The sequence below is a fragment of the Rhinoraja longicauda genome, chromosome 31, assembly GCF_053455715.1.
Source record: "Rhinoraja longicauda isolate Sanriku21f chromosome 31, sRhiLon1.1, whole genome shotgun sequence".
Classification (NCBI taxonomy): Eukaryota; Metazoa; Chordata; class Chondrichthyes; order Rajiformes; family Arhynchobatidae; genus Rhinoraja; species Rhinoraja longicauda.
Genome location: NC_135983.1, coordinates 1,369,601 through 1,390,445, shown reverse-complemented (window position 1 = coordinate 1,390,445; position 20,845 = coordinate 1,369,601). Strand labels below are relative to the sequence as shown.

Below are 20,845 nucleotides of genomic sequence, written 5' to 3'. Positions count from 1 at the left end.
GGCGAGGACTCGTTGTTTGCATGCTCTAAACGGAAAGGTACTAGAAAGAATTCTGAGGGATAATATAAACATAAGACCCTTAAGGGCTGATTAGGGATGGTCAGCATGAGGGCAAGGCTATAGACGATGTCTACATGAATTTCAGCAAGGCATTTGACAAAATTGCACATGGTAGGCTGTCCTAGAAGGTTAGAATGCATGGGATCCAGGGAGAGCCAGCCAACTGGATGGAAAATTGGCTTCATGAAAGGAAGCAGAGGGTGAAGGTGGAAGGGTATTTTTGGAGTGGAGGCCTGTGATGAATGGTGTGCCTCAAGGATCATAGAAACATAGAAAATAGCAGGAGTAGGCCACTCGGCCCTCCGAGCCAGCACCGCCATTTAATATGATCATGGTTGATCATCCAAAATCAGTACCCCATTCCTGCTTTCTCCCTATATCCCTTGATTTCATCAGCCCTAAGAGCTACATCTAACTATTTCTTGAAAACATCCAGTGAATTGGCCTCCACTGCCTTCAGTGACAGAGAATTCTACAAATTCACAACTCTCTGGCTGAAAAGGTTTTTCCTCATCTCGGTCCTGAATAGCTTACCCCTTATTCTTAAACTGTGACCCCTGGTTCTGGACTCCCCCAATATCGGGAACATTTTTCCTGCATCTAGCCTATCTAATCCTTTAAGAATTTTATATGTTCCTATAAGATCCCACTCATCCTTCTAAATTCCATTGAATATAAGCCCAGTCGATCCATTCTTTCATCATATGTCAGTCCCGCCATCCCGGGAATTAACCTGGTGAACCTGCAATGCATTCCTTCAATAGCAAGAATATCCATCCTCAAATTAGGAGTCCAAAACTGCACACAATACTCCAGGTGTGATCTCACGAGCGCCCTGTACAACTACAGTAGGACCTCCTTGCTCCCATACTCAAATCCTCTCGCCAAAATGCCATTTGCTTTCTTCCCTGCCTGCTGTACCTGCAGGTACGAGGCCCATTGCTGTTTGTGGTTTATATCAAAGATTTGCATGAGAATGTACAAGGCATGATTAGTAAGTTTGCAGATGACACTAAATTGGGTAGTATGATAGAGAGCAAAGATCGTTATCAAAGATTACAGCAGGATCTTGATCAGTTGGGCAACTGGGCAGAAGAATAGTTAATGGTGTTTAATGCATATAAATGTGAGATGTTGCATTTTGGGAAGTCTAACCAGGACAGAACCTTCAAACTAGAACAACATTTGAATAGTGACATGGATAAGAAAGGTTTAGTGCGATATGGGCCGATTGCAAGCAATGAAGGTGGAGTCGCAGGTAGATAAGATGATCAAAAAGATTTTTGGCATATTGGCCTTCATCAGTCAGAATATTGAATATAGAAATTGGGAGATCATGTTGCAGTTGTATAAGACGTTCTTTAGACCGCATTTAGAGTATTGTGTTCAGTTCTGGGCACCATGATATAGGAAAGATATTGTCAAGTTTGATAGGGTTCAGAGAAGATTTACGAGGATGTTGCCAGGACTAAAGGGTCTGAGCTGCAGGGAGAGGTTGAGTTGGCTGGGTCTCCATTCCTTGGAGTGTAGGAGGATGAGGGGTGATCTTATAGAGGTGTATAAAATCATGAGAGGAATAGATCGGGTAGATGCACAGAATCTCTTGCCTAGAATAGGGGAATCGAGGACCAGAGGACATAGGTTCATGGTGAAGGGGAAAAGATTTAATAGGAATCTGAGGGGTAAGATTTCACACAAAGGGTGGTAGGTGTATGGAACGAACCGCCAGAGGAGGTTACTGAGGCTGGGACTATCCCAACGTTTAAGAAACAATTAGACAGGTACATGGATAGGACAAGTTTGGAGGGATATGGACCAAGCGCAGGCAGGTGGGACTAGTGTAGCTGGGACAAGCTGGCAGGTGTGGGAAAGTTGGGCTGAAGGACCTGTTTCCACACTGTATCACTCGATGATTATGACTCTAAGTGGGACTAGTGTAGATGGGACACCATGGTCAGCATGGGAAAGCTGGGCCGAAGGGCCTGTTTCTGTGTTGTATGACTCTATCACTCTGACTCTATTTAGATATTAAGAATTTCCTGTATATTATCTACCAGAGCTTTCTCCAGGCCCCTTTATATGCCGCTCTTATTTCCTTTTTAAGTATGCTCTTCAGTTCCCCAAACTCTTCTAGAGATACACTTGATCCTAGCTTCCTATACTCTTACCAGTTTCTACAGATGTACCGTAGAAAGCATCATATCATTATGGATCACAACTGTGGATGAAAACTGCTCTGAACAAACTGCTGGTAGTTGTAGAGAGTGTGAATGCAGGCCTGTCAATGATGCAATGCAGCCTTTCCCCCATCAACTCCATCTACACTCCAAGCTGTCTCAGTAAAGCAGCCATCATCATGAAGGATTATTAACATTCCTGTCATCACCTCTTTTACTCTCTTCCATTGGGCAGAAAATACAAAAGCTTAATGATCACATACTGCCAGATTCAGGAGTAGCTTCTTCCCAGCTATTATCAGGCCATTGCCAGACCTCTCATAAGTTAAGGGGCTAGTCCTGAACTCGCTGCAGGTAGACACAAAATGCTGGAGTAACTCAGGGGGTCAGGCAGCATCTCAGGAGAGAAGGAATGGATGACGTTTCGCATCGAGACCCTTCTTCAGGGGTGGGAGCTGCTTTACGTCCTCATCATCCACCCTGGGTAGTTCTACGGAACTGGCAAAATTTGCAGCAAAGCATCAACTACGGTACTCTGAAGCACCAATTGCCACTTTTGATTGTTGGAGTTGACATACGAAAGAAGAAGGAGAAGAACCCTTCTTCAGTCTGAAAAGTCACCCATTCCTTGTCTCCCGAGATGTTGCCTGACCCGCTGAGTTACTCCAGCATTTTGTGTCTACCTTCGATTTAAACCAGCATCTGCAGTTTTTTTCCTATACGTCGCTGCAGTCTTTCCACTATTTTGATCTGCACCTCTTCTGTAGTTGTAACACCATATTCTGCTCTGTTTATTTTTCTCTTTACACAACTCATTGTATAGACAATAGACAATAGGTGCAGGAGTAGGCCATTCAGCCCTTCGAGCCAGCACCGCCATTCAAGCTCTCTCTTGAAAGCATCCAACGAACTGGCCTCCACACCTTCACCACTCTCTGACTGAAAAAGTTCTTCCTCATCTCCGTTCTAAATGGCCTACCCCTTATTCTTAAACTGTGGCCCCTTGTTCTGGACTCCCCCAACATTGGGAACATGTTTCCTGCCTCTAATGTGTCCAATCCCCTAATTATCTTATATGTTTCAATAAGATCCCCCCTCATCCTTCTAAATTCCAGTGTATACAAGCCTAATTGCTCCAGCCTTTCAACATACGACAGTCCCGCCATTCCGGGAATCAACCTAGTGAACCTACGCTGCACGCCCTCAATAGCAAGAATTTGTGTATGGTTTGATTGCATTCATGTATGCTCTCATTGACTGGTCAGCAACCAATACAACTTTTTCACTGTACCTCAGCATATGTGACAATAATAAAATAATACTAATATAAAAATAGGAATGTAAAATATATATCTACCATATTCTTGGATCTCAAAATATGTTGAGGTAACTGTTGTGAAGTCATTTTTATACAAAGCTTCTATTTTCCATTTACCATACCTGAAAACAAAATTAGTGTGACTTACATAAAAGAGACATAATAATATTAATAATCCATCTGAGTAGTATAGAAATTACCTGAAGTGAAAATCATTTCATTTCCAAATGGCAATGGGTTGCAGTTTCATGCAGAATTACCTGTTCTGCATGCATTGGCACATGCTGGGCTTCTGCACCCATGCACTGCAGTGTGCAAGTACTGAATGCACTGGAGGTTAGATGTCGGTGCATGAGTACATTAAAGAGACACTTGGCTATACCTGAGTTGAAAACCATTAGCCCATTAGGTTCAAGCAGCCTCTCAGCAGAACAATCCCATCCTTTCCCCCTCTAATACTCCAAGAACCCTGCAACTTTGAGAGAAAAAAAGCCTATCATTTGATTCTTTTCCCATTACCCTATACTGCAAGAGGTAATATACAGCAGCTAAATAATCTATCAACATGTCTTTAGGATGTGGGATGAAACCAGATCACTCTTTGGAAACCCACAGAATCATTGAAGAACATGCAAACACCATATGAGCAACATCTGAAATGAAGATTGAACCCCAATAGCTAGAGATGTTGTCAACATTGATGAACAATTTCACTGAAACTTGACCAGCCGGCCAGCATATACAAATAATGGAAGAAAGGGTGGTATGCAGAAATGGCCAGTCTAGTCATGGAACAACCTCTTATCTTTCATTGGGTTATCGTGACTTGCAAGACTCAATATTGAATTCTCCAACTTTAGCTAACTCTGCTTTTCTGTTTTTATCATCCCTTCTACCACTTACTCTGGCAGCTCGTTCCTGAACGAGAAAGTTGACCTGCAGGTTCCTCTTAAATCATTCCCCTCTCATCTTAAACCTATGCCCTTTAGTTTTAGACTCCCTACCCTGGAAGAAGACCATGGATATTCACCTTATCTATACCGCTAATGATTTTATAAACCTCTATCAGGTCATCTATGCTCCATGAAAAAAAGACCCAGTCTGTCAGCCTCTTTTAACTCAAACCCTGAGCCCCAATAACATCCTTGTAAACCTTTTTTTTTAAACCTTTTCCAGTTTAATGACATTCTTCCCATAGTAGGGCAACCAGAACTGTACTCACTATGCCAAATGTGGCCTTACCAATGTCCTATACAGCTGTAACATGTCTCGACCCGAAACGTCACCCATTCCTTCTCTCCAGAGATGCTGCCTGTCCCGCTGCATTACTCCAGCTTTTTGTGTCCATCTTCAATTTAAACCAGCATCTGTAGTACCTTCCTACACATTTCATCTGCTCCACTGCGAAATCTCCTCAAGGTTTATCTACTTTGAAGAGGTTCTCTTCCTCTCTCCGACGTGAGTTCCGCAACATCCTCTCTCGCTGTTCTAAGTCTCCACATCATCGTCTATATCTCGTTTCCCTTTCCCGTGACTTTCAGTCTGAAGAAGGGTCTCAACCCGAAAAGTAACCCATTCCTTCTCTCCAGAAATGCTGAGTTACTCCAGTATTTTGTGTAGGAAAATAACTGCAGATGATAATATGCTCTTGGGTGGCTTACAACCCAACGGTATGAACATTGAATTCTCCAATTTAGGTAACCTTTAACAAACCTTTAACAAACCCCCAACCTCCCACCCCTCCTTCCCTCCCCTGTGTCCCACATGGATTTGCACCTATTTCTCTCCCCTCCCACCTTATCTGTAGCTTTGTTCCAACCATCTGCCTATCAAAAAAAAACCTTGCCTATGTCAACATTACCTTTCACACTTTGTCCTGCCTCTCCCATTCTCTAATTTTCTTCTCCCCTACAATCAGTCTGAAGAAGGGTCTCCACCTGAAACATCATCTATTCATTTTCTCATGGGATGCTGCCTGACCCGCTGAGTTACTCCAGCACTTTGGCATTTTGGTAAACTTCTGCACCCTTTCCAAAGCCTCTACATCCTTCCTATAATGGGGCAATCAGAACTGCGTGTAATAATCCAAATGAGGCCTAATCAAAGTCCTGTAAATGCATCATGACTTCCTGACTCCTATACTCAATGCACCGACCAATGAAGGCAGGAATACCACACATCTCTTTACCACTTTGTCTACTTGTGCGGCCACTTTCAGGGAGCTATGGATTTGGACCCCGGGATCCCTCTGTACATTAATACTGTTAAGAATCTTGCCAGTAATTGCAGCTTCTCCACTTATATTTGACCTCCCAAAATGCCAAATTTCACCAAAAGATGTAAACTTTATCAAAAGATCAATCTCCTTACATATTTGTTCCTTAGAATCCCGCTGACACCTAAGAACCCAACAGGACAATCCTACCAAAGTCATCACCCACTTCTTTTCTGTATGGTAACTCAAATTTCACTATACCTTAATTGGTACATGTGACAATAAACTGACCTTGAAACCTTGAAACCTTAATTCTCAATTCCATCTCCATAGCCTCACTGAACTATTCCTCAGAAATATCCTCTCTAAGTATAGCCAGGCGGTGTCTAATCAGAAACGCAACTCCCCCTCCTCTCTTGCCTCCACCTCTATCCCTCTTATAGCGTTTATACCCAGGGACATTGATTAACCAGTCCTGCCCCTCGCTCAGCCATGTTTCTATTATGCTCATAATATCTGCCCATTGTGCCTACTCATCTGCCTTACCTGTTAGGTCACTTGCAATGAGCTATAGTATTCCCTCCTTCCATGCCATGTTCTTACCTGTTCTGTCTACTGAATTTGCACTCATTAATATGGAACAGTGGGACAGCTGGTAGAGTTGCTGCCTCATAGCACCAGAAACCTAGGGTCTATCCTGACTTTGGATGCTGTGTGTGTAGAGTTTGCATGTTCTCCCTGTAACCACGTGGGTTTCCTCTTGGTGCTCATTTTTCCTCCCACATTCCAAAGACGTAGGTTAATTCCCCTAAATCTGTAAATTTCCCCTAGTGCGTAAGATACGAAAGTGAAATAACATAGGATTAGTGAATGGGTGATCAATGTCGACACAGACTCGGTGGGCCAAAGGGCCTGTTTCCGTGCTGTATCTCTACACTAAACTAAACTAAACTAAACTTCTGTATTTGCCTCAACCTTCTCATCTTCCTAAACTCCTGTTTTGGGTCCCACCACACTGGCCTAACTAGTTTAAACCCTCCCGAGTAGCTCTAACAAACTAATAAGATTATGAATTCTCAAAACATTTTTTTAATTTGAATGACTATATATTGTTTAAAAACAGTAACAATAATAATTTACTTGGGATTAGGTGGAATCTTGAAGTCAGGTACTGAGATTATTCCAGTGACATCTTGAAATTCAAAATAGTCCACTTTTACTCCTTCTGGGTCCTTGCATGCAGAACAAACACAATAACTTCAGTTTTATTTGCTTTTGCTATGGATTAGATAATTTGTTACAACATTCTTTATAGAAGATATCATTATAATAATTCTTACAAAGAGAACAGGAGGTATGATTGCATTTTGCCCATCATGCCACAATTTCTATTTTTGTACCAAAATCTGGTGAGGATCTAAATATAACAGCCCTGAAAAGAAACATTGTGATCACAGTGCACAATTAACCCATGTCCTTGGTTTCTCTTGTGGGCAAAATGCTCTCTTTGGAATGCTAACTGCCTAAGGGTCTGAAGAAAGATCCCAACCTAAAAGGGGACTGAAGAAGGCTCCCAACACAATCTGTCACCTATCCATCTTCTCCAGAGACGCTGTCTGACCCGCTGAGTTACTCCAGAACTTTTTTTGCTAGCTGCATAATATGATTACAGTTTGCCAATGTAATAAGAAAGCAAGACAAGTCCATTTACACTCCTATCAATGGAAAGAGCAATATTATCTTTGGAAAACACTGATAATTACAGAATCGTAGCAACCCAAAATAAGTTGATGATCCTCATAAACCTTGCTGGGGGTAGCTTTACTCGATTCCGAAAGCATGTTCAGCTGCAAATGAACTAGCCAGGGTACAAGCTTGAGTGTTAAACTCCAAATGTCAGAATCATCATTAAAATTACATAGCATTCTGACATGTCATGATCTGCATACACTGTACAGATTCAGCAGATATTAATTGTAGGTATACTAATGCCATCCTCAATACGAACGTACCGTGACTAATGCAACCAAAGTGCCTATAGCTATTGAACATCAATAGAACTGAAAGAGCTCTCATAGTATCTGTTGTAGGGGTAAGAATGGTAGGGTAATAACTAGTAAATAGGGACGTAGATTGTGCTAATGTGGTAACAGGGAACCACAGACAAATCCTAAAAGAAGAGACATGAAATGCAGCAGTGACGATACCCAAGTTTCTGGAACATCATTGATTATATTATAGCTGCACTTGTCGCTGTAACAGAAAAGTGGATCTACTGTCAACTAAATTAGACTTGTGAATACTAATTGTATTCTGTAATGAAGACCCAGCTTGTTACCTAATTGTCTTTCTGTAACCTCCATTCTGTAATCAAGACCAGGTTTTACTGTTAATCAAGTTTCTGTGTAATCTTGTCAGCTGAGAATGTAAAAGCTGTACCAACGACGCACTCAGGAGATCAGCTTTGTCTGGTTTCCTGGTGAACCCCAGGTTTAATAAATCGTCTGTTACTTTAACACCAATTCACCATGGCCTTTTCATTTGCTCCTACAACATCTAAAAGTTATATGCTAGATTTCATAGAAACATAGGAAAATAGATGCAGGAGGAGGTCATTTGGCCCTTCATGCCAGCACCGCCATTCATTGTGATCATGGCTGATCATCCACAATCAGTAACCTGTGCCTGCCTTCTCCACATATCCCTTGATTCCACTAGCCCCTGGAGCTCTATCTAACTCTTTTTAAAATTCATTCAGTGAATTGGCCTCCACTGCCTTCTGTGGCGGAGAATTCCACAAATTCACAACTCTCTGGGTGAATAAGGTTTTTCTCATCTCAGTTTTAATGTCCAAACATTTTTCCAGCATCTTTATACTTATTCAATGTCAGATATATGTTGCTACACGTTATATTTTAGTATCAAAATATCTTTAACTGGCTGTCAATAACTATGTTCTAAATTTAAAGAACTCACCTCAAATGTAATACCAACAAGTCTTTTAGCTGGTTTGAGTTCTTCATTCAGAGAATAAATTCGCAATTTCACTGCAAATTTTTAAAAAAAGACTATTTAAATAATCACAGAAAGTGAAAGTGCAATTTTTTCTTTAAGAATTACTGAAAATCAAAAATTCTTGGTTCTATTGTTAAGATTATTCATTTCCCCGGCACATCTTAGGTTCCTACTATCAGCAAGAACCTTCCCTCTTTTTCTTCAGCAATAATATGGGATTGAGGATGACTTGCTTCCACTCTAGCTTTGTAAACTCTGAGATGGCCATTGAGGGCATAGTGGGACCGACAGATGCTCCAGAGTGTTGAACCATTTGTGCTTGATGGGGCAGACAGCTGGGTGGATTAGGAAGTGGTGCGATGTTTCCATTGATGCTGGACTTCCATGTGCTCTCGGCAAATGGACTGGAGGTTCTCAAACTCATCCTCAACACCCCTTTGCCATTTTGAGTAGACGCAGGCCAAGAATTTTCAGATTTGGAAAGGATGCTATACTTTTCACAGGAATTGCAACTGGGATATCATCTGCCTCCAAGGCCTAGTGTTTCTTCATATTATATAGGATTGGGCTGATTCTTTGTCAGTCAGCGGTTGGAATGAATGTTTACTATGGTTTCAAGGCTATTCACATCAAATAAAGTGTGATTATTGAAAAGGGTTTCTTTCAGTGGATGATCCAAAACTAAAAAGTTCACAGATGGTCAGCCCATTAGTTATATTTACACTTTTGCTAATTGATACATTTCCAATTTAACTTTCACTTACTGTAGAGAGAGATGTTGGATGACTGCATTGTATCTTTGGCATAGTGCTTATCTCATTAACTGGAAAAAAAGTTGTTCTTTATAGCTCCAAATTGCTACCTTGTCCTGTAAACTGCTCCTCCCTCTGCCCTGAGCTTTCACTTATACCCAGCAGGGCTTACTTCTACCTATCTGAAATCACAAGATTGAAAATCCAGCAGGGCCTCTAAATATATTGACAATGAAGATGGAGACTTTACCTTGAATCTTATGGATAAGAGTCAGTAGTGAATTAGAACATGATAAAACAAAATGGTTCAACATTAACATTTTGCACAGAAAATAATCAGACTAAGACTGATACCTGACTGATCAGGTGTGTAAACAGGTTTGTCAGTCTGGATAAAGAGTAATCCATTGTGGTAAGACACGAGCACCATCTCCTCTTTATTCAATCCCGCAGCATTTGCTTGTAAGTACACATATTGCTGTTCGTCCTTTTTTCTAGGTAAATCTTTTGGTGAGATCTGTTAAAAAAAACTTATTTTTACAGGCATGAATGCAGTTGATTTTTTGGATTATTACATCAATGATTATCCAAATCATTAACCATTTATTATTTTTAACAGTGATGCTGATATTATTATGATGTAATTTATATTTTAATACTGGATTTTTCAATATGTTACAAAAATAAGAGATGTAATAATAATTGTACAAGATTGAATGGTAAGCAAATAGATTTTCAATCTTTACTTTTTCCTTGTGCTTCCACATTTCCAATAATCATTTGCAATTCAATTCATTGGAATGAATGTCAACAAGAATGGATTTTATGAAATTTAATGCAGATAATTGCAGGGTGTTGCATTTGGGAAACTAGGGAAGGACTTACAGCGTGAATGGCAGGGCCATCGGCAGTGTTGTAGAGGTAGAGGGATCTAGAAGTGCAGGTACACAGTTCCTTGAAAAAGTGTCTAGGGTGGTCAAGAATGCTTTCGGTACATTTCGAAGAATCTTGGTACAGTCCGAATAAGGTCTCGACTCATTATTTCTATCCAGAAATGCTGCCTATCCCACTCAGTTAGTCCAGCATTTTGTAACCATTTTTGGTACATGGACTAGGGATAGAGCTTAGAAGTTGGGATATTATATACAGTTATGCAAGACATTGGTGAGGCCACATTTGCTGTATTGTGTTCAGATTTGGTCACCCTGCTATAGGAAGGATGTTGTTAAGCTGGAATGGGTGCAGTACAAGGATGGTGTCAGTTATCGGGCCTGAGCTATTAGGAAAGGTTGGCCGGGCTAGGACTTCATTCCTTGGTGCACGAGAGGATGATGGGTAATGTTATGAAAGTATATAAGATCATGGGTGGAACAGACAGGGTAGATGCACAGTCTTTTATCGAGAGTAGGGGAATTAAGAACCAGGGGATATAGGTTTAATGTGAGAGGGGAAAGATTTAATAGGGGCAACATTTTCACACAGATGGTAGTGGGTATATAAGCTGACAGAGGAGGTAGTTGAGGCCACTATAATAGAAACATGTAAAAGACATTTGGCCAGGTACGTGGATAGTACATGGATTGCTCCATTGCCAGTGAGACCACACATAAATTGGAGGAATACCTCATATTTCGCTTGGGTAGCTTCCGACCCAACAGTATGAACATTGAATTTTGTCATTTTAGGTAACTTCTACAAACACTTCCATTCCCCTCCCCCTGCTTTTCTCCACTAAAGGACATTTAATTTTTGCTTCAAGTCCACCCCTACCCGATAATCAATCTGAAGAAGGGTCCCGACCTGAAATATCACCTATCCATTTTCTCCAGAGATGCTACCTGACCGGCTGAGTTACTCCAACATTTTTTGTCTATCTTTGCTATAAATCAGCGTCTGAAGTTCATTTTTATTACATGCTGTGGTATTTGGTGGACAATTTCAGAGATTTCACTGCATAGTGTCATACAGCACAGAAACAGGCCCTTCGGCCCAACATGCCCAAGCCGACCAAGATGTCCCATCTATACTATTCCATCTGTCTGCGTTTGCCCCATATCCCTCCAAAACTTTCCTATCCATGTACCTGTCCAAATGCCTTTTTAAATATTGTTGTAGTACCTGCCTCAACTACCTCGCCTGGAAGCTTGTTCATATGCTTATCACCCTGTGAATAAGTAGTGCATCAAATTCTTATTAAATCTTTCCCCTCTCATCTGAAACCTATATCCCATTGTTCCTGATTCCCCTATTCTGGGCTTACCCTTTCTACTCCTCTCATGATCCGAAACATCCCTATAAGATCACCCCTCATCCTCCTATGCTCCAAGCAATAAAGTCCTAGCCTGTGCAAACTCTCCTTATAGCTCAGGCCCTCAAGTACTGGCAACAGGGCAGCACGGTGGTGTAGCAGTAGAATTGCTGCCATACAGTGCCATTGACTCGGGTTTGATCCAGACTACAAGAGCTGTCTGGATGGAGTTTGTATGTTCTCCCTGTGACTACGTGGGTTTTCTCCAGATGTTATAGTTTACTCGCACATTCCAATGACATGCAAGATAATTTGCTCCTGTAAATTGCCTCGAGTGTGTAGGATAAAACTAGTGTACAGGTGATCATTGGTAGGTGCGGACTCGGTGGGCGGAAGGGCCTGCTTCTACACTGTATTGATAATTCTAATTCTGCACTCTTTCCAGCTTAACAAAAAGCTTCCTGTAGTAGGATGATCAAAACCGAACACAGTCCTCCAATTGCTAACTCACCAAAGTCTTGACAACAGTAAGATAACTTCCCCACTTATATATTCAATACCCTGAATGATGAAGGCCAATGTTGCAAAAGCCCATCTGAGCACCCTATCTACCTGTGACGCCACTTTCAAAGAACTATGTTTCTGCACTCTGAAATCCCTCTGCTCCAAACCACTCCTGAAGGCCCTGCCTGTTGTCGGAAATTTAGAAATTATAAGGAAGATGAGTAGGTTACAGACTGTTTACCCCTAGAGCTCACATGCTGGGGAAGCAGGATGGGAAAAATGGCCAACATCGGATGTTAGGAGGGTAATAAATAGATTTGTCAATGTATTTAGCTTTTATGGCACAGTTAGTTTAGGGAGGGTAAACATTGGGGGTTATAAATAGTTTATAGTATTAAAACTAATACACTGATGAACAGCAGGTTTCCTTGTCTATTGAGGGGCAATAGTTGTTTTCTGTTTAGGTTTTTGTCCATTGCCACCCTGAGATTACAGCTGATTGACATCTGTGGTATCTACGGGAGAGAGATTTTTAAGGTATCAGGAAGCGTGGAGGTAGAGATAATTCAGGGGAAAGAAAAAGATGAAAGGTTACAGAGGCATTAATTAATGATGGTTTATTTCAAATCCACGAGTAATCATTGTGCCAAGAGAATATAAAATGCTGTAGGTACTGTGAATCTTTGAAACATTTTGGGTTCTCTCAGAGTGTTTCCCGATATGCACTGTTAAGACCATCAATAAACTGACTTGTCAGATAGACTCACCCCTGATCTACAAGCTGTTTTATTTTGTGTCCTTGCTGATCTAAGTAAAGCCAAATTCAGGGCACAAATGTAGCAGAAAATCCCCTCCTACATCGCCATTCACTGTGAAAGTCTTACCCTGGTTAGACTTCCCAAAATTCAACGCCTTGCACTAATCTACCTTGAACTCCATTAACCATTCCTCAGCCCACCTTCCCAGCTGATCAAGATCTTGCTGTAATTTTTTGTTACTATCTTCGCTATCGAAAATATCACCCACTTTAGTGACATCTGCAAACTTGCTAATCATACCTTGTACATGCTCATCCAAATCGTTGATTTCAACCACAAAAGCAATGGACCCAGCACTGATCCCTGAGGCACATCACTATTCTCAGGCCTCCAGTCCGAAAAACATTCTTCCACCATCACCCTCTGCTTTCTTCCATGAAACCATGAAATCAATTCTCTATCCAGTCAGCTAGCTCTCCCTGGATCCCATGCAATTTAACATTCTAAAACAATCTACCATGCGGAACTTTATCAAATGCCTTGTTGAAGTCCATATAGACCTTGAGGACTGTCTGAGTTTGTAAGTTTGCCCTGCGATCGTGTAGGTTTCCTCTAGATGCTCTGGTTTCTACCAGCATCCCAAAGACGTGCAAGTTTGTAGCTTAATTAGTTATAGTATTACAGCGTGGAAACAGGCCCTTTGGCCCAACTTGCCCACACCGACCAACATGTTCCATCAACACTAGTCTCACCTGCCTGTGTTTGGCCCATATCTCTCTAAACCTATCGTATCCATGTACCTATCTAAATGTTTCTTAAACGTTGTGTTAGTACCTGCTTCAACTACCTCCCCCGGAAGCTTGTTCCATACACCCACCACCCTTTGTGTAAAACTGGTACCCCTCAGGTTCCTATTAAATGGAACCTTTGTGTAAAACTGGTACCCCTCAGGTTCCTATTAAATTTTTCCCCCTCACTTTAAACTTATGTCCTCTGTTTCTCAATTCCCTTACTTTAGGCACGAGAGTCTGTGCGTTTATCTGATCTATTCCTCTAATGATTTTGTACACCCTTCTTCCCCAGAGTTGCCATCATACTCCATCTTCGAAGCAACAGCAAGTGAGAGGGGAGGGAGCCGCATGGTGACTGAGCAGGCACACTGAAACACAAAGTGCTGGAATAACTCAGCCGACTGAATCAGTCTGAGGAAGGATCCCGATGACGCCAATCCGTGTTCTCCAGAGATCCTGACCCTCTGAATTACTCCAGCACTTTGTATCCTTTCGGTGGGTGATGGTCGGAAGCCGGGGCTTTAAACGGCCGGGGATGGGTCGGCAGGTCCGTCCACTATATCCAACATCTGTTATAAGGAGGCCTTTAAAACAAGGGTTTACTGTATTGTCTTTGCGAAACAGTTAGGAGAGAAGATTGAGAACACAGTTCATTCTTTCACGACGGAGAGACACAACTAGAAGGAGCACTCGCTACTCCCAATTCCATCTGTGGCCGCTCAGGGCTCTCGTAAATCTTTCCAGATTATAGGGGTGGGCGTATCATCAGTTGCCAGAAAATCGATGTTCAACCTGTACAAGCATCTGGTATTCTATTTTTGAATGAGGTTGAAAGCCATGCAGCACTGATAAAAGATAGCATGCAGCTGAATTTCTTCCCCTTTAATTTTAGTTGACCAATAGGCTACATGTAAATTGATTAATTTTCTTTAAATATTTTATCCAGAAGTTCAATTTTAAATACTACAACAATAACTGAAAAAGCATCCATCTTCACGCAGCGATATGAAAAGCAAACTCGTAAGAAAGTAGGTACAATTATACACTGAATTAATACCATGTGTAATATCTGGACCAATGACATTCAAAACCGTCGATTGTTGGAAAGAAAGGGCTGTAAATATTTAAATTAAAGAATGGATAGAAATTGTTGCGAATGCTCACCAAGCAAAAAGGATTAGCAAAACCAAAAAAAATCTCAATGGCAGGTACGTCAAGGTTACATGGCAAAAATATCCCTTTTTAATCATTCTAAATTAAATGAATAATTCAGAATGATTTAAAAAGGCTGTCTTTGCAATGTTTTATTCAACAATTCTTATGTACTCGTATATAATTTAGGAAGATCACATTTGATATAACAATGTAGGTTGCCGTAAGTAATAAATCATTACAACATGGAAAGATTCAAAGACTATATCAGAAAATGTGAACAATTAAAAAATAAACTTACGGTTAACTTCACAGATCCTTGAAATCTATTTTCTTCACCTATTGAAACTCTTTTTTGAGCAAAAATCTTTTGTCTATCTGGGCAGCTTCTCAAAGTAATTGTGACGTCTAATGTATCTGTATATCCATATGTTTGAACCACCACAGTCTCAAATGCTCCCACTCGAAATACCTTGGGTGATGTTATCAGGTACCTATAAAAGTAGTCAAGTTGTACAATAGACAAAAGATATGGCAACAAATGGAAATCAAAAACAAACAGATGTTAAAACATAAAATGGGAGCAGATGTAAGGTTCAAGATGAAATCAGACAGGATCTTTGAGGAATAGAAAGCAAGGGGGGAAGAAATCAAATGGGGATTAGGAGGACCAAAAGGGACCACAAAAAGGCTTTGGCAAGTCTGATTAAAGAAATTTCCAAGACTTTTTATACATACGTTAAAAAAAAAGGGTAACCAGGGAGAAGGTAGGACCGCTCAAGGATAAAGAAAATAATTTGTGCTTGGAGTTAGGGGATGTAGGCAAGATACTAAATGAGTACTTTGCATCAGTATTCCCCAAGGAGAAGGATAGGGAGGTTAGTGAGATCAGGGTAAGAGAATACCAAAAGGCAAGGACAGTTTGAAATTAAAAAGGAGAAGGTGTTGGGGTTCTTGAAGAGCATTAAGGGAATAATTCCCCAGGACCTGATGAGATTGATCCCAGATTATTGAGAGAATAGATTGCAGGAGCCTTGAAGAAGCCTTGCATCTTCTCTAGCCACAGGCAATATCCTAGTGGACTGTAGAGTAGCTAATGTGATTCCTTTGTTTAAGAAGGGAAGTTGTGAGAATCCAGGGAATTATAGGCTGGTGAGCCTGACACAGTAGTAGGGGAGCTATTGGAAAGTCTTCTTTGAAATAGGATTTACTCTTGTTTGGAAGAGAATGGGTTAATTAGGAACAGTCAGCATGGGTCTGTATGTGGCTGGTCATGCCTTACCAACTTGATTGAGTTTTTTGAGGAGGGATGAAGGCGATCAATGAGGGTAGGGCAATGAATGTTGCCTGCATGGATTTTAGTAAGGCATTTGATAAAGTCCTCCATAGTAGGCTGTTCCAAAAGATTTGGGATGCACAGGAGTAACATTGAGTTGGTCGTATGGATTCATAACTGGCTTACTGATAGGCAACAGAGGGATGTGGTAAAATGATGATATTCGGGCTGGAGATATGTGTCCAGTGGATTTCTACAGAGATCTGTGCTGGGACCTCTGCCATTATATATAAATGAGATATATATATAAATGACGGATGTAAATATATAGGAAGGCACTGCAGAGGCTGGTTTATACCAAAGAAAGACACAAAACGCTGTAGTAACACAGCATCTTTGGAGCAAAAGGAATAGGTGACTTTTCTCTCGACCAGAAACATCATCTATTCCTTTTCTCCAGAGATTCTGCAGGATCCGCTGAGTTGCTCCAGCTTTTTGTGTCTATCTTGGATGTAAATGATTGGAAAGTTTTCAGATGATACCAAGATTGCTGGAGTTGCGAACTGTGAGGAAGACTATCAAAGTATATAGCGGGAAATAGTTCAGCTATAGAAATGTGCAGAAAAATGGCAGATAAAGCATAAACTAAGCAAGTGTGAAGTGTTGCACTTGGGAGATCGGATGTAATAGGAAAATAACCAATTTGTTGCATAACCCTTAACAGCATTGATATACAGAGAGACTTTAGACTCCAAGTTCATAACTCCCTGAAAATGGCAACACAAATAGAAGGGATATTGTATACTTGTATATTGTATATTGGTTGAGGCAATGAGTATAAAAGTCTGGAATTCAGGATGCAGCCTTGTAGAACTTTGGCTAGGCTGCATTTGGAGTATTTCATACAGTTCTAGTCACCCCCAATGCAGGAAGGATGGGGAGGATTTGAAAAGAATGCAGAGGAGTTTTAACGGAATGATACCTGGACGAGAGGGTAGACACAAAAAGCTGGAGTAACGCAGCGGGACAGGCAGCATCTCTGGAGAGAAGGAATGGGTGAGGCTTCGGGTCGAGACTAGAGGGTATTGGCTACAAGGAGAGGTTGTACAGACTTGGATAGTTTTCTCTTTAACTGCAGAGGCTGAGGTGAGACCTGATAAAAGTATAAAAAATTATGATTGGGTTGGTAGTCAGACTCCAAAAGAGAGAGTTAAGAGAGATTTAAGAGAGAGTTAGATAGAGCTTTAGGGGCTAGTGGAATCAAGGGATATGGGGAGAAGGCAGGCACGGGTTATTGATTGGGGACGATCGGCCATGATCACAATGAATGGCGGTGCTGGCTCGATGGGCCAAATGGTCTCCTCCTGCACCTATTTTCTATGTTTCTATGTTTCTAGAACTATTTTCCCAGTATGGAAATGCCAAATACTCGAGGGCACAGGTTTAAGGTGGGATGGAGCAAAGTTTTAAGGGGATGTGCAGGCAATTTTGATTTTTATATAGTGGGCGGTAGGTGTCTGGAACTTGCTGCTGGGAGTGGTGGTAGTCAGATGCAATTTTAGAAGGTTTTGGATAGGCACATGAATATGCTGGGAATAGACTGATATGGATGAGTGCAAATAGATAAGAGTTTTTATCGGCATTATGTTCTGCACAGACATTGTGGGCCGAAGCATCTGTTCTGTGCTGCACAGTTCTATGTTCTATGCTGGAAACATTCAACTGTTTCTCTGCCCGGCGGGGGCTTCAATGTCGGGAGCCACGACCGCCCCGACGGGCAGAGGAACAGTTGGGACCGCTGTGGACCTTTCACCGCAGCCTGGGACGTGGCAACTACAACAGCCTGACCGCGGGAGAAGACGGCAGGGCAAGATAAAAGACATTCTGGCCTTCCATCACAGTGAGGAGGTGACTGGAGGAAACTCACTGTGATGGATGTTTATTTTTGTTTGATTGTGTGTGTTATTGCTTATTTTTATTGCTCTTGTTGTTGGACTGTGGGTAATCTTTCATTTCACTGCACATTTATGTGTATGTGACAAATAAACTTGACTGATCAGCTTGCATCTTTTTTTTTTCTTTTTTTTTTTTATCATATATCTACAGCCGGAAACAGGCCTTTTCGGCCCTCCAAGTTCGTGCCGCCCAGTGATCCCCGTACATTAACACTATCCTACACCCACTAGGGACAATTTTTACATTTACCCAGCCAATTAACCTACATACCTGTACGTCTTTGGGCAGAAAAACAGCATGAAAATTTCAGGTCAAGGACACCACAGGTGGGAAAAAGATAAAAAGGTGGTTTTAAGTTGTGGAGAGGGTAGAGGCCAATGGGCAAGAATATCTCTGAAAGCGTAGGCTCATGGGGCCATGTCATGATGATGAGATCTTGACGAAGATTGGTTGATAATTAACCAGGGCAAATGGAGAGAGATTGTAGGAAATACCCAGTGGATGAGGTAGTGCCTGTGAAAATAGAAACACTGAGTATACATACACTCAGAACCTACCAGCCAGTTCTGATACAAAGAAAGAAACTGAATTACCTGACATTTTAAAGTTCTAAAGGCTACTACGTGCCCAGATGGAAGATGAAATGCTGTTTCAAAAGCTTCCATTGGACTTATTTAGAACAGTGCAGGAGGCTACAGACAGGTCAGAGAGGAAGCATTTCCGATTGCTCTGACTGACATTTCACCCATTTTACATGCCGCTAGATTTATATAGTCTCTATAAATAATCTATCAATCATAATACTGCATCAACAATTTATTACCCTAACAATCCCACACCCATCCTTTTAGTCAAGTCAAGTCAAGTCAAGTCAATTTTATTTGTATAGCACATTTAAAAACAACCCACGTTGACCAAAGTGCTGTACATTTGAATTAGGTTCCAATAGAAAAAAAAATGAAAACATACAGTAGCACGCAAACAGTTCACAGCGCCTCCTCAATGAGCCTCAAACGCTAGGGAGTAGAAATATGTTTTGAGCCTGGACTTAAAGGAGTCGATGGAGGGGGCAGTTCTGATCGGGAGAGGGATGCTGTTCCACAGTCTAGGAGCTGCAACCGCAAAAGCGCGGTCACCCCTGAGTTTAAGCCTAGACCGTGGGATAGTGAATAGCCCCAAGTCGGCCGATCTGAGGGACCTGGAGTTAGAGAGGGGGGTTAGAAGATTTTTGATGTAGGGGGGGGAGTGTCCATTTAGGGCTTTATACGTGAATAGGAGGAGCTTGAAGTTGATTCTGTACCGTACAGGGAGCCAGTGGAGAGAGGCCAGAAATATTAGAGATATTTCCTTTGTCCTATCCAATCCTCTTTTGTTCTCTCTGCAACTTAAAACTAACCTCATTTCCATGAGGAGTAGATGCCCTGAAATGTGAACACTCTCCTTCCACTCATGCTGCCAGGCCATTCTATAGCAACAAGTGTTTGCAATAGAAGTCAAATGCACTTATGCAGTATAATATACATGAAAGGTTGGATTCTGCACATGGGATACATATTATTCGTGTTAGTACACTGTGAATGGCTCGATTGTAATCTTGTATTGTCTTTCCACTGATGGTTAGCACGCAACAAAAGCTTTTCATTGTACCTCGGTACACATGACAATAAACTGAACTGTTTAAGTTGTATTTTGATGGTTGCAATTTAATTAAAATTTGAGAAAATTACACAGCATACATTGCCCAAAAAATGAACAACTTTATTACACCCAGATGAACGAACACATTCTGACTGAATGATGTAAGTGAGTCAGTTAAGGCTGGAGTGGCATGCAATCCCACGTGAAGTGAAAAGGTTTTGGGTTCAAATCTCACTCCAAAGACTGAAGCACAAAAATCTAGGGAGATAGTCCACAACAATACTGAGGGTGTGCTCAAGAGTCTCTGAGAAAACTATGCAAGGCTCTCTCAGGTTGATACAAAAGATTCCATGGTACTGATTAAAATAAGATCCAGTGATTTTGTGCAATATTTCTTCCTTGTTTTAATGTTACTTAAACATCGTATCCAATCATTATCATGTTGCTGTTTATTATTAATAAAATTATGTATTTATTATAATTACTTTTTGTAAAGTGCTTTGGTAGATTGCCTTTTGGTATAATTTACAGTATTTTTTATTAATAAAGTTGAAATGGTTTTCTATAATTGTATGAGCACTGTGAGTTCAAGATGAAAACAAAATTAAAATTAGGTAATCTAATGCATTTATATTTTTAAATTAATATGAATCCCAACACTTTATTTTATGTCCTACTTGTAATTCTATAATTTACAAAGTACTTTATATGGCAAAAAAAATCAAATTTAGATTCCAAATTAATACCAATTTAGCAAAAGAGATTATTACTATTTTCAGAGAATGTTATTTATTAAATAATACTTAATTCTAAAATTATTTTAAATTAAAGTACTCACGTGCGTTCCTGCCCAGTGCTACTTTGAAAGAGAGCCACAAAACTAATAATGAAAATAAATTTCATATTCAGAGATTTTCCAAACCCCAACAGGTTGGTAAAAAAGCTGGGCTTAATGAAATGTTGCAGCTGCAGAACAACTTATCTG

At 40.8% G+C, this 20,845-nt stretch overlaps 1 protein-coding gene across 1 annotated transcript in view; it reads right to left on the bottom strand.

The window, feature by feature from the left end:
* c5 (complement component 5) overlaps positions 1–20,845 on the bottom strand; it is a 170,408-nt gene extending 149,563 nt beyond the window's left edge. Inside the window, exons 1-6 of the mRNA XM_078425909.1 lie at positions 20,699–20,845; positions 15,292–15,484; positions 9,892–10,054; positions 8,747–8,817; positions 6,911–7,002; positions 3,595–3,677 (exon numbers count right to left, since the gene is read on the bottom strand). Coding sequence (XP_078282035.1) covers positions 3,595–3,677; positions 6,911–7,002; positions 8,747–8,817; positions 9,892–10,054; positions 15,292–15,484; positions 20,699–20,763 — 667 coding nt within the window. The 5' untranslated portion in view covers positions 20,764–20,845. The remainder of the gene's footprint in view (positions 1–3,594; positions 3,678–6,910; positions 7,003–8,746; positions 8,818–9,891; positions 10,055–15,291; positions 15,485–20,698) is intronic.